This window comes from Canis aureus, chromosome 32 (assembly GCF_053574225.1).
Source record: "Canis aureus isolate CA01 chromosome 32, VMU_Caureus_v.1.0, whole genome shotgun sequence".
In the NCBI taxonomy this organism is placed as follows: domain Eukaryota; kingdom Metazoa; phylum Chordata; class Mammalia; order Carnivora; family Canidae; genus Canis; species Canis aureus.
Window position 1 is genome coordinate 18832563 of NC_135642.1, and position 13336 is coordinate 18845898.

At 38.9% G+C, this 13336-nt stretch overlaps 1 protein-coding gene across 49 annotated transcripts in view; it reads right to left on the reverse strand.

Annotated features, from left to right (window-relative positions):
- Positions 1–256: 256 nt before the first annotated feature.
- The window catches only part of LOC144303162 (uncharacterized), a 48865-nt gene continuing 35785 nt past the window's right edge, over positions 257–13336 (reverse strand). For 25 of the 49 annotated variants that reach the window (XR_013370207.1, XR_013370202.1, XR_013370196.1 and 22 more), the window contains 3 exons: positions 12796–12832; positions 3182–3279; positions 257–530 (listed from right to left, as the gene is read on the reverse strand). Coding sequence is in view for 22 of the 49 variants with exons in the window: in XM_077881008.1 (XP_077737134.1) it covers positions 520–530; positions 3182–3279; positions 12796–12832 (146 nt within the window). In the remaining 27 variants the exon portion in view is untranslated. Of the gene's footprint in view, positions 531–3181; positions 3280–10743; positions 11289–11391; positions 11451–12795; positions 12833–13336 lie in introns of all 49 variants that reach the window. The other 24 variants (XR_013370216.1, XR_013370201.1, XR_013370189.1 and 21 more) reach the window with 3 other exon arrangements.

A 13336-nucleotide genomic window follows, 5' to 3' on the forward strand; every position in this document is an offset into this window, starting at 1 on the left:
ATCATGCAACCTGATGTCCAGCACCTTAAAAGTCCACAGGAATCAAAGAATTCTCTTTCTCAGAGTGATGTTAAAATGTCGAAGAGGAGTATTTCTCTCCCTCAGTTTGAGAATAGTCTTGATTACCATTAAGAATCTAGGAGTCCCTTGTGACCTTATACTTTACTGAAATGATAAATAATTGCATACATTTAGTTTACACTAGTTTCACAAGGATGTGTTGTCTTCTAAAACTATACAACACTCTTTGACCACATAAAGTGAATAAAGTATATTTATTTCCATTAATAGGAAGGTGGGTAAAGTGTATTTCTTTCCATTAATAGGCAATAGATTAAGGCAGCCACATCTGTGTTGAGACTAAAAAGTTCTTTCTTCACTGAAGTTTCCATTGTCACTCTTTGAAATCAACAATAACTTAGAAGTTGCACCACAGCAATTTGTCTTTTACATAACCATCAGAATGATCTTTGTAAATAGGCTTGGTCACTACATTATTCCCTGGTTGCTTCAAAATCTTCAGTCATTCCCTATAGCAAAAAGATTAAGTAATAAAGCTCAACCTCCTTAGTCTTATATATAAGGCCTTTGTCAAAATGGCCTCAGGATGGGACCTTATTATCTCCCATCATTTCCCTAAATCATGCCTAGAAACCAGGATTGTTCATTCATTAATTTAGTTATTCACTCATTCAAACAAGTATGCACTGAGGACCTATTATGAAGCATAGATAGTCTTCTAGTTCCTAGAGATTCAAACATGAACAAAGTATTGTTTCTCTTCCCAGTCTGGGCAAGGCTCACTGGAGGCAAGAAGAAACATAATAAATGGCAATTAAAGTGGACACAGTGGGGTAATTATGGTGGCTCCTCAACCTGGGTACCCTTTTGCAAGCATTCATTCATTCAATGTACATTCAATGAGCATTGTGAAAGCACCTAGAGAAACCAGTGGAAAGGCACTGAGCTTTTAGCTTTTCACTTTAACTAGGCCTTCATGGTGAATGAAGAAACAAGCCAAAAAGAAGAGAAAGAAGGAGGAAAAGGAGGAGGAGGAAAAAGGATATAAAGGTAGGTACAGTTTATCCATTTTTCCTTAAGTGCTCTCTTGTGAGAGGAAGAGCCTCAAGTCTAGGTGGTTCTAGAGCATGTTAGAAAGTGCTACTGTCCTGTGACCAAGGAATCTCAGGAGCTAAATTGTTTCTAGCCAACAGATTAGAGGAATTGCCAGAGAAGAGGCGGCTGTGTTTGCCCTGGACCTTAAAGCAGAGACAAGGATTCACACATGTAGCAGTGAAGAGTGGTGGGAAAACCCTACACATGCAGAAAATGGAAAATTGAGTTTGGCTAGAGCCTCTGGCACAAGAAGGGGATTTGGGTTTATCATTTCTATGAATTCGCCCAATCTTCACTCCCTTACCCTTCTCCTTTCCTCTTTCAACCTAGAGCTTCTCCCTCTGTTTTTCATAGACTTTCTCATTTTTTTTATTCCGTTTTTGGTCTCTTTTATGAGAGGAGGCTCTAGGTGGAAGGGTGAATGGAAGTGTTGTGGGGCTCCATGGAGGGTCGCACAGCATGCTGTGCCTAGATTTCCCAAACTCTAGCTCGGTCGTAGTCTGGAACTTGACAGGGTGGCCAATAATGGGGGAAAGAAACAAAATTACTGGGGGAACAAAGGTTATTTATTTGTCTCTTTAACCCAATTCCCCTGCTTTTCTCCCTATTTTCCAAGAACTAGAAGCAGAAAACACGAGGAAATAGAAGGGAAATAGATTTTAGAGAATGTGAGCTTGTCTTGTGTCCTCAGATCAATTTTAGACTTAAAAAAATTTTGACAGTTTTTAAGTTTTGTTGCATAAGCCAGTTTCTCTGCATAGAACTTGACCTGCCTACTGTATATCTACATGAAATTTTGTTCTGGGCTTTTTCTGTTAAGGATAGACAGGATTAAGTAAAACTCTCATTTCTCCATCCTGTTTTTAGAGGCCCTTAGTTAGGTTCTGACAGGATGCCTGGAGGCCAGCAGGGAGGAAGTCATGGCCAGCTATCAGGAAAGTCAAAGGCCTGTCCTGGCAGCGCTCCAAAATAAAGTCAAAAGAAGCCAGATCAAACTGCACATAAACCAAGATGGCTGACAAAGAAGGCCGGAAACCCCTGACCAAATAAGGAAGAAAAAGCACAAAAATCTTGCTTCCACGAAATCCCCACCTCAAGTAATGAATATTCCACCCCTTGTTAACAACTGTCAATGAAAGACAGAAACCCAACCCCCCCCCCCCCATGCAGCTCTGTCTCTCTCCAGCTTGCCTGTTCTCACAAGAGTGTACTTTTGTTTTAATAAACTTTCCTGCCTGTACTGCTCATCCACTGTGTTGTGTCTGTCCTTGAATTCTTTCTCACGATGAAACCAAGTACCTTCGGGGACACATTTCCCACAGGCTAGGTCTCAGAGCTTGGGGTCTCCCCAGTCCACTGCACAACACTGTGTTCACTGCTCCCCACTGCAAATTTCCCATGGACATCATTTTAAGGACATTCCTGGGAGCTTCCCTAAAACTATAGGCTCTAGTTCTCCAGGCTGTAAATCCTAAGCCAGGGAACACGTACATTGTGTGGCACATAAATGGAACTCAAAATGATTCGGCTGGCTGCCTGGAGGAACTCGGGCTTTCTCAAGAGGATAAATAACTTGCTCCTATCATGTTTCTTTTCTTTCCATAGAAAAGAAGTTATTGCTCTATTAGAAGTCTCTGTTTTGATACTGTTAACTGGGTAGATATCAGGACCTTTGCTCCTTAAAAATTCCTTAGTGAATTCCAAAGGAGCCCTAAAGCCCCTGGAATTGGCATGAGCCAGCATGGATGTCTGCAGAAAAACATCACAGCTTAGAATGAGAAGAATGTTGCACAGATGACAATGAGGGACAGAGATGGGTCTGTGTGACTCCCTTTCTGGCTATTCCTAATTGGGGCAAGGCCCCCAGGCACTGATGAGAGGAACCGATGATTACAAATAGAAACCACACCCATGTAAGTAATGAGGTGATGGCTCAGTAAACCCAGATAATTTATACAAAGCATTGATTTTATTCTTGTCAGGTAGGTCTTTTTGCATCTAAGATTGTTGTAAATTCCATAGACAAACTGTGCACCAGAAATCCTTGCCATCACAGAGGTGTTACCTGACCATGTCATCGTTTCTGGAGAAGAAAATCCATACAGCATATGTCCTGGAGCTAGACCATGGCATCTGCCCGTCTCGTGACTGTGAGGACAGGACCTGAGAAGAGCACATCCAGTGAGGCTAACTTAACTTTCAGTGAGTCTCTGGGCTTAACACACCTATGTCAATAGCTCCCAGGCTCTGGGTTCTCCAGAGGTGGTTGTACATATGTGGGGCAGCTATACTAAATCTGCAGAAAAATTGTGAATCATCAGTGATCTGCAGGTCTGAATTAAGCTCACTTTTGACCAATAAAGTTTACATTTCTTTAAGAAAATAAACACAGTGGTATGTTTTGGGGTGTCCTCATATACATTCTATCTCTCTTTTTAAGAGATTTTGTTGGGCAGCCCAGGTGGCTCAGCGGTTTAGCGCCGCCTTCAGCCCAGGGTGGGATCCTGGAGACCCAGGATTAAGTCCCATGTCAGGCTCCCTGCATGGAGCCCGCTTCTACCTCTGCCTGTGCCTCTGCCTCTCTTGCTCTCTCTCATAAATACAAAATCTTAAAAAAATAAAATAAAATAAAACAGAAAAAAAATTTTGTTGAGACACAGAGAGAGAGGCAGAGACATAGGCAGAGGCAGAAGCAGGCTGCCTGCAGGGAGCCTAATGTGGGACTCGATCCCGGGACCAGGATCATGCCCTGCGCCAAAGACAGACCCTCAACCACTGGAGCCACTCAAATCCACTCAAAATCCAAACAAATTCTTATGTTGAAATGAATGAATTTAACAGTTGCTGATCCAAACAAAAGTTATAAAAAAGGCAGAAGAAAGGGGCAAGGTGTGTCACTTAGAACATCCAACTCAAAGCGTTTTGATGCTTTGTTTTTTAACTATTTTATTGCTTTGGTTTTGCTGCATGAGTTCTAAACCCTCAATTTCCTAAAGTAACAAGAGGTTCTATCAACTAAGCTCTAACATGTTTCAAGTGTAACTTTTGTGAGTTTATACTGCTGAAGTCAGTTGACCCCGGCTTGATCCATAATCTTTGCCATTTATTAGCCTATATACTGTACAGATATGTCCTTCCCTAAAAAATAAACTATCCTTAGTTTCATCTATTAAGTGGGCATATAAATAGTCTCTACCCCTCTTAGGGAGTTTGTAGAGATTAAATGAGTTTCTATATATAAAGTGTTTAGGCAGCATCCGCACCAGGACATACTCTCTATATATTAGCTATTGATATTTTAATTTTAATTATTATTCTGTCTTCATAGAGGAAAGCTAATCCAAAGTCTCATTGTGAGGGAAAAATGTAGGGCCAATGATTGTGCGAGTGTTCTTGTAGGCATGGGTTTGAGTGGCATAAGTTTGTGGAGGGGCTTAGTTTTATGATTATATGGTTGATGAAGAAGTGAATGTCCTTGAAACTCTGCAAAAACTGTCACAAATGTGAAGCTCTTTCAGTGAAGTTACTTCTTTCTGGATAAACAAGTCAGGTCCCATCCAGTGGAATCACTCTAAGTAAAGCCTCTTTTATTTTTTGTGATAGGAGTCTGAAATAAGCATTTCAATTAGATTCATTAAGACAGTTATTACTTGGTAATTGAATAGCAACAGATTGCAAAGGAACACTTATTGAGGTCTAATAAGTATGTAGGAGAGAAATCTTCTCCTTCTGTAATTCCATCAGCTATAAACCAGTGTAATTAGATTCTTACTAACACATTCAAATTGAAGGGAAGGTAGAGGCATATAATTGGCACTTAGCAAGATACCTGGATTACGTTAGGGTGGTTTCCATTTACATACTTATTAAGTGTCAGTTTAAGTTGTTAAGTAATTGCGAGTAGTGGACGGTGGTAGGTCAAGTGGTTAAGCAAGAATTAAATTCTTAAACATATTAATAAATTAGGGTCAGATAATTTTAAAATATAAAATGCAAGTTTATTGTGCCCATAAATTTGCATCAAGACACATAATATTTCAATGCAACTCATGGACAAATTCAGAACTCTGAGTTATCTTCTCAAGTATAATATATTCATTCATTCATTTACAATCACCTTTTGAACAACTACTATTTGTAAATAAAAGCACGTTACTTGCACGTTACTTGATAGTGGAGATAAGGTAATATAAAAAATTCCATAATTTGTGGCATAAGAATGCTGGGAGAGCAAAAACAGAAGAAAAGCAAATTCTTTTCCTAATCTTTCTTTTTCATGGGACTCAATCCTCTTTAGGATTTCAATTTTCTACCAGTGATACTAGATATTTCTTTTCCCAAATCGATGTACAAATTTCAGAGGTAGACCTCTACTCTGTTATTTTTGATGCAAAATGATTACCAGATGCTATGTGCATAGCAAGTTAAATAAAGTACTTACGAGACCACAGATATCTTTTTATAATGAAAATGTACTTAACTGTTGGAGAAGTTACATTTAATGCAGTTATATAAGTTAATGCAGTTGTATATAATAAGCAATCAAATTTTGGATAATCGAGTTTGTCTTTTGTCGAAATCAGTCATAAGAAAATATAATTTCTTTTACATATACCATCTCTAAAACATCCTTCCCTCACACACACACACGCCAAAAACTAGGACTTGATAATATCTGTTTTTGATGTTTTTTAATGAGTAAACCTTGCCAGAATGTGTACAGATGGTTAAAAGTTCTCATTGTTGCAACATTTCCCCCTCTCCTGTCTTTTTAACTGTCTACGTATCTAGGAGAGGGCAGAGAGGAAGAGGATACGTTTTCTTTACTATTCTGGCACCATTTTGATTTTACTATCAAAGCTCTGGTGATACCACTACCTTATATTTATAAATCCAACTCCTTATCAGGCAAACCAACCTCTTCCCTTTCCCTCTGTGTCAGAAACACTGTTGTCTCCCTCATCTTTCATGCTCACTATCACAAGCCTACATCTGACACTACCCCTTTCTCCCCATCATGAAGAAATAGATGTCACTAAGCCTTGTCACTTTTCCTCTGCAACATGTCTAAAGTTTCATCCTCGATCTCCAAGTCTGTTAAACCTTTACCCATGTTTTATCCTGTGTGAAGACATAAAATGGGCTTCTGTGGCACCTGGAAAGATTTACTTTGAATGTAAGGGAGAATTTCTTGACCATGAAACATTGGAAAAGGCTCCTTAGAGAGTCTTGTAATGTTTGAGAATGATAGACTCACCTTGGACAGAAACCGTTTTAAATTTTCTTAAACCCAACTTCACTCATCTGCTTGTTTGGATTATTCCTCTCCCCTGTAGGCAGCCCTCATCTTTCCTCCAGCTCTTATTTTTGCTTTCATTATTTCCCCTCCAACCAAGTAAATGGATTTCTCCACTGTTGATACTTTAATGTTTCTTTACAAATTCCCATGAACACCCCCACCCAAGAGTCAATTAAATGACCATTACAGTAGAAAGTCGTATTTATTAAGCATTTACTATAAGCTGGACAATGTCACAAGCCCTTTACATTATCTATTTAATACCATAACAACCATATAAGGCCAGTTAATATTATCATCTCATTTTCCAAGTTGGGGAAATGAGATTGAAGTTAAACAACTTGTCCAAATTCACGTGGCTATTAAGTGGTAAAACCTGGATTTACACCTAGGCAGGTCTCTTAACTATCACAGCATAAAACAATTATATTACAGGTTTGTTTCCAATAGAGCAAGTGTTTGCTAGTTATTGAGTCAGTATTCATCCCCCTCTCATTTCTTAAAATTACTCAGGTTTTAATGGGAACAAAAGTCACTGATCCCCAGATTAATCCAGTACTTGTGAGAAGCTGACCCCATTCACAGTGGGACCTTATTGGTTGAAACCAATCAAGGCCTTCCATTTCCTCGGCCATGTCTTTATATAGTGGTGGGCATGTGACATAAATGTCTAAACCTCAAAAATCTTGCTTAGAAGGATGAGTCAGAAGTGCTCTCCTTGTTGTTTAATGTAAAAAGCAGCAGCATGATGCTCCAATTATACAGACACTCATCCTATGACCACAGGAAGAAACAGTCGAAGGGTAAGTTACCCTCTAGGAAGCAGAGTGGAGGAATTGGAAGAAACTGGCTGAGCTGTTTTGAAGCCCACTCAGCCTCTGTAGTTCTTGTTATATGGACCACTGGAATCTCCTTTATTGCTTAAGTCAATTTGAATTGGGGTATTTTAAGGGTGAAATTGTGTCCCGTTTGCCTAGAACAGTACAAGTTCATACCTGTTGTCCTGGAATAATTATTAGTGATGCCTCCTTTCACTCTTAAAATATCTTAGTTTGGATAATAAATCCCACATAGCCACTGAAGTCTTTCTATAACTTTAAATAACAAGTCCTAACTAACCCATTCAATTCTTTCTTAGACTTTCTTTTTTTATACTTTTCACAAATACCATGCAAGAGGATGTGAGAAGATCAGAAAATAATTAAAGATCCCCTGATAAGTGGAGCATGGTAACTTTGACACATTAAAATCCTGAATCTTTCTTCCTTTCAGCCAGCTAAGAAAAAGGCTCTTCATGCACAAATCTAATGAAAAGACCATTTGAGGATCTAGGATGCAGTAAACTCCTGCTTCCTGTAAGCCACACCTAACCTCAGCTGATCACTGGTCACGAGCATCACTACCATGAATCTAGAAGCATCTCACCCACATTCACTTTGTCAGCAGGTGAAGATTAGTCCATTTCTTGTTCTAAAAACAGTCAAATGTAGCCCTTAGAACCGAAAGAACTATGCATCACTGAACATCATATTGATGCTCCGCATACAACATCAATGCCAACACCCTGGGAACCAGATTGAAAGGTGTTCTTAGCGTCTGACTCAGAACTAGAGCAACACACTGAGTTAACTACGGATCCCAGCTAGGAACACTAATTTTAGCAGAGGAAGAGAAAAAGAAATCGGGGGAAAATAGCTCTAATGGAGAATATTAATCACATACTTTTGGATTTATATCCTGAAATGCAGCACAGGTTTTAGGAATTGGAACTTGAGGAAGAGAAAACATAATAGTTACAAAGGAAAAATAAGGAAAGATTAATGTACCATAATTGTTCATGCACTTTCCATCCTTGAATATTTCCTTCAACTCAAATTGTACGAAAAAAAGAATTTACCTTTTCTCCTGTTTGATCTTCATCAACTAATCTTTTTTAAAAAGCTTTAAAATAGCAATTATTGACTAGTAAAAGAATCCTAGCAGGGTATCCTGGATGAGCAGAGAATAAGGCTCCAATATTTTAGTGTGTCTCTGTGCATATTGTAGTTGTACCTACAATTGCTAGTGGGAGTTAAGTTGACTTTCATCTAATGACATCTGATTGGTGTCATGAGGACTGTACTTCTGGGGGCCCCAGAGGTCTGCATCCAGTGGAAAAGAGTCTAGTGAGGAGGGTCAGATAAGGCATAGGATCTAGGTCTTGAGAGGAAATTACTTCTGAACACAGCTTACAGGTACCTGCAGTGATGGTCCTTATCGAGGGCTCTGGAAATCGATAGCTTGCATTATAGAGGATTTCCCAATTTAGTGAATTAAAACAACAACCATTGTTTACAGGTCAGGGATTGGCCAACTCCTCCACATCAGGTGGCATTACTGGGGTCACCCTGTGGTATTCAGCTAGTGACTGGGTTCATCTGAAGTGGGGCAGAGGCTTCGCTAGCTTGCCTGGGGCCTTGGCAGAATGGCTGGGAGGCTGGCCTCAGTAGGACCCACCCCCCTCCACCCAGTTTCTCCAGCAGGGTGGTTGAATTTCCATGATGGTGCGGTGCCCCAAGAGGTCAGGGCAGAAGCTTGGAGACCAGGCACAGATCCACGGTAGATCCACTTTCCCTGTACTCAGCCAAATATGGGCCAGCCAGATTCATAGGGAGGCAACTGGGATGCTACTTATCAAAAGTACATCAGACAGTTTGCCCACATCTCCAATTTACCACATCCAGCTACTCACTACCAGTGTGTGTGTGTGTGTGTGTGTGTGTGTGTGTGTGTGAGTGTATGGACAATAGAAAACCAGAACTCCAAATACTTGAGGGCTGCTCATGTAATCTAATGCTGGGAACCTTACTCTTTTTCAAAGCTAAAAATGCAATTATTTTCTGCCCTTTTCTCTGAAAGTGCTGCCCTCAGCACATCTGGCACAGCATGTTAGATGTCAGCTAGGTAACAGCGGTGCTCACGACCACCGTGATACAAGCAGTTTCCCACCTCAGACCTGTATCTCTGAGGAACTGCTGACTTGTGGGCCACTGATCTGGTGGGGAGAGTATTCCTCGCCTACAGAAGAGGAAAGAGCTAGATTACTAATTGCAGTGATATTTTGAGACTCCAGCTGAATTTCCGCAGGACATCCTGTCTTCTACCCTCAACATTACTGCCCCCCCTTCCCAGAAGGATATCCGGCCCTCAGGGTCAGGTACTGTTCCAGTTTCCTTGACACAGAGAACAGTTAATTTCCAATTTCTGCAGGATTCAGGCAACAGCAACTGAGACAAGTGTTGTGTTCTACAATCAGAATGCTCTCTCTCTGGAAACATCAGGGCAGGACTGCAGAGTCTCCATGACATAGAGTACAAGTTTAGAAAGTGGTAGAAATGAATCATTAGGGACTGGTCACCCTGGAAGTGGGGTGGGGTGGGGTACACAGTTACATACATCAGAGGCTTGCAGCCATTGAGATCTGGATATTCAAACAGCTGTGCTCACAGCTGGCTGGTGGAGCCTGAGATGGGCACATTACGTAGGTGGGATCCTCTTTTTTTTTTTTTTCCTTTTTCTTTTCTTTGTTAAAAAAAATATATATATATATTTACGTATATACCTTTGTGTATATATGCTGTGTTTAATATTTTTTTCTTTCCTTCCTCCTTTGTAAGGCGACTTTCTCATAAAATTAAAGAAAAAACTTATAATATTTAGATGTATTATTTAAGAACAACTATAGCACTGAGAAGAGTACAAATATATATATATATTTATATTAAAATTTAATATATATATATATTTAGTGAACGAGTTAAAATGAAACAACAGCTAGCTACTGACACCTGAATTAGCAAAAGCAAAGTAAAAAAAATGAGTGTGGCAAAATCATTCCCTTCCTTCCTCCTTTACCTTCCTTCTCCATGTGAATAGTTTGTGTTTCAGTCCTAGTTGGAGGGGCAGGAGGTCCTCCTGAGCCAGGTACAGGCTTTTGTAGAGGTCCCTGGGGTGTGCACAGAGTGCTCCTGCTTCAGGCTAGAAATGAGTGGGGCACCCCTACACCTACATTCTTTCTTTCCCTGAGTCATAAGTGCATAAATTTAAACCTGAAACATGAAAAAGATGGAAATTCTTAATGGAGGCATCATTTGTAATCATGTCCTGCTTCTTTATTTTTCAGAGATATGAATACTGCATTTCACTATAAATAGTACTTCCATGAAGGGGAGAAATAAGGAAAGAGAAGTTATTTGATGAAATAATCTTCCATCTCCTGATCCTCCTTCTTTTTTCTTCCAGCTTTTTATGTTAAAATTTTAAGCATACAACAAACTTGGAAGACTCACTGTGAACAACTGCATATCCAGCAAGATTATATCATTCCTTCCATTCTTTCTTTCTTTCTTTCTTTCTTTCTTTCTTTCTTTCTTTCTTTCTTTCTTTCTTTCTTCTTTCTTTCTTTCTTTCTTTCTTTCTTTCTTTCTTTCTTTCTTCTTTTTTTTTTTTAGAGAGCATGGGGTTGGAGGGGCAGAGGGAGAGAGAGAGAGAGAGAGAGAGAAAATCTTAAGCAGGTTCCATGCCCAGCACAGAGCCTGACACAGGGATCCGTTTCACAACCCCGAGATCACTACCCGAGCCCAAATAAAGAGTTGGACATTTAACTGACTGAGCCACCCAGGCACTCCACCATTGACATCTTTAATATACTTGCTTTATCACGTATCTCCCATTGGTTGGGATGATCTCAGTTTAAACTTCAATTTGAATTATAATGTAGCTCAGTTTCCATTAATGAGGCAAAATTTTAATAACAGTGTTGTGAATTCTAATGGACTCGAGGCAGTGCTGTGTTTAATATTTTCTTTTCTCTCCTTCCTCCTTTGTAAGACGACTTTCTCATAAAATTAAAGAAAAAAACTTATAATATTTAGATGTATTATTTAAGAACAACTATAGGACTGAGAAGAGTACAAACTGTTTAGATTAAAAATTACCTTACGGATCAAATTTTCCGAGGTGAGAGAGGACATACTGAGAAACCACAGGTGTGTATCTGTATACATACAGATGTGTAGAGAAGGAGAGAAAATATTAATAGCCAATTTAACCACTCCTTGTATGAAACTAAATCTCTCAGATAACATGATGAAAAGTTAGTTCATCTTTTGAAAAGAAAATAAAAACTGAGGAAAAGACCATTAGTCACTGCGTAGGTCGAACACACAAAATATCCCAGAATCATTAAACTTTTCTCAACTTCAGTGAGATATAATTGATATATAACCACTGTGTAAGGTGTACAATGTGATAATTTGATAAAATATATATTGTAAAATAACTACCACAGTAAAGTTAGTGAACACATACATCACCCCACATAATTACTATTTTTGTGTGTGTATGAGAACATTTAAGATCTACTCTCTAAGCAACTTTCAAGTATATAATATACTATTGTTAACTGTGGTCACCATGCTGTATATCAGATCCCCAGAACTTATTCATTTTACAGCTAGAAGTTTGTACCCTCTGACAAACATCTTCACATTTTCCCCAATTCCCAGCCCCTGGCAACAATTCTATTCTCTGTTCCTAAGGGTTTGGCTTTTTTAGATTCCACATATAAGTAATATCATAATAGTTTTTGTCTTTCTCTGTCTTGTTTCACTTATCATAATGCCCTCATGTTGTCACATGCTGTCACAAATGTCAGGAGTTTCTTCTTTTTATGGCCAAATAATATATCATTGTCTATTTAGACACCACATCTTCTTTATCCATTCATCTGTCAGTAGATACAAGTTGTTTTCATGTCTTGATTATTGTGAATAGTGGTGTAGTGAACACAGGAGTATAGATATCTCTTCAAGATAGTGATTTCATTTCCTAGGAGTGGAATGGATGGGTCATATGCTAGTTCTATTTTTAATTTTCAAGGAACCTCCATACTATATTCCATAGTGGCTGCACCAGTTTGCATTCCCATCAACGTACACAAGGGCTCTCTTTTCTCCATGTTCTTACTAATACTTGTGATCTCTTATCTTTTTTATAATAGCATTCTAACAGATGTAAGGTGATATCTCATTGTGGTTTTGATTTGCATTTCCCTGATGATTAATGATGTTAGTTGAGCATCTTTTCATATACCTGTTAGTCATTTGTACGACGTTTGGAAAAATGTCTATTCAAGTCCTCTTCTTATTTTTAAATCAGATTATTTGGGATTTTTTGTCATTTAATTGTATAAGTCTGTCATGAAGATAGAATGATAGGTGAAATAATAGGACTTCTACCAGGTGTGCCTTCTGTAGCATAGGGATATCATACTAAGGAGGGAGTGGCAAATTCAGTGTGATACATTTGGGTAGCAAGAAATGTGGGAAAACATCATATACCTGAATATGGTCTTAAAGCACAGTGTACAGGCACGGTCTGAAAAAAGAGAGCAGAGTGTAGTCATGATTCATTCCCATTGCAACACCCGTTACCCCAGCTCACTGGGGTTATGGCTGATGGTTCAAGTATTGGTCCATTTATATGGATTTTTCTAATCTGCACAGTTAGTTTCATCATCTTTCTTTGTTTATATCTATTATAAAACTAAATGAATTAACAGTGTAATGGAGATAGCATAGGTCATATGTCCTGCCACCATTCTCTTTGATTTATGGAAGGCCCATTATATAAAAAACAAAAGAGACAAATATTTGCTCTCTTAGATTTATATTCTGGTGGTGATACACACAAAGGAACAAAAGGGGGAAAAAAAAAAAAACATTAACAGGATAATTCAGATAGTGATAGGCCAAAATGTTGGGAGTATTATTGAGAAGAGAACTTGCTTCAGAGACTGTGGTCCGGGGAAGACCTCTCTGAGAACAAGACCTTTGAATTTAGCCTTGAGTAGAGGAAGATAGCCCTGCAATTTTCTGGGGG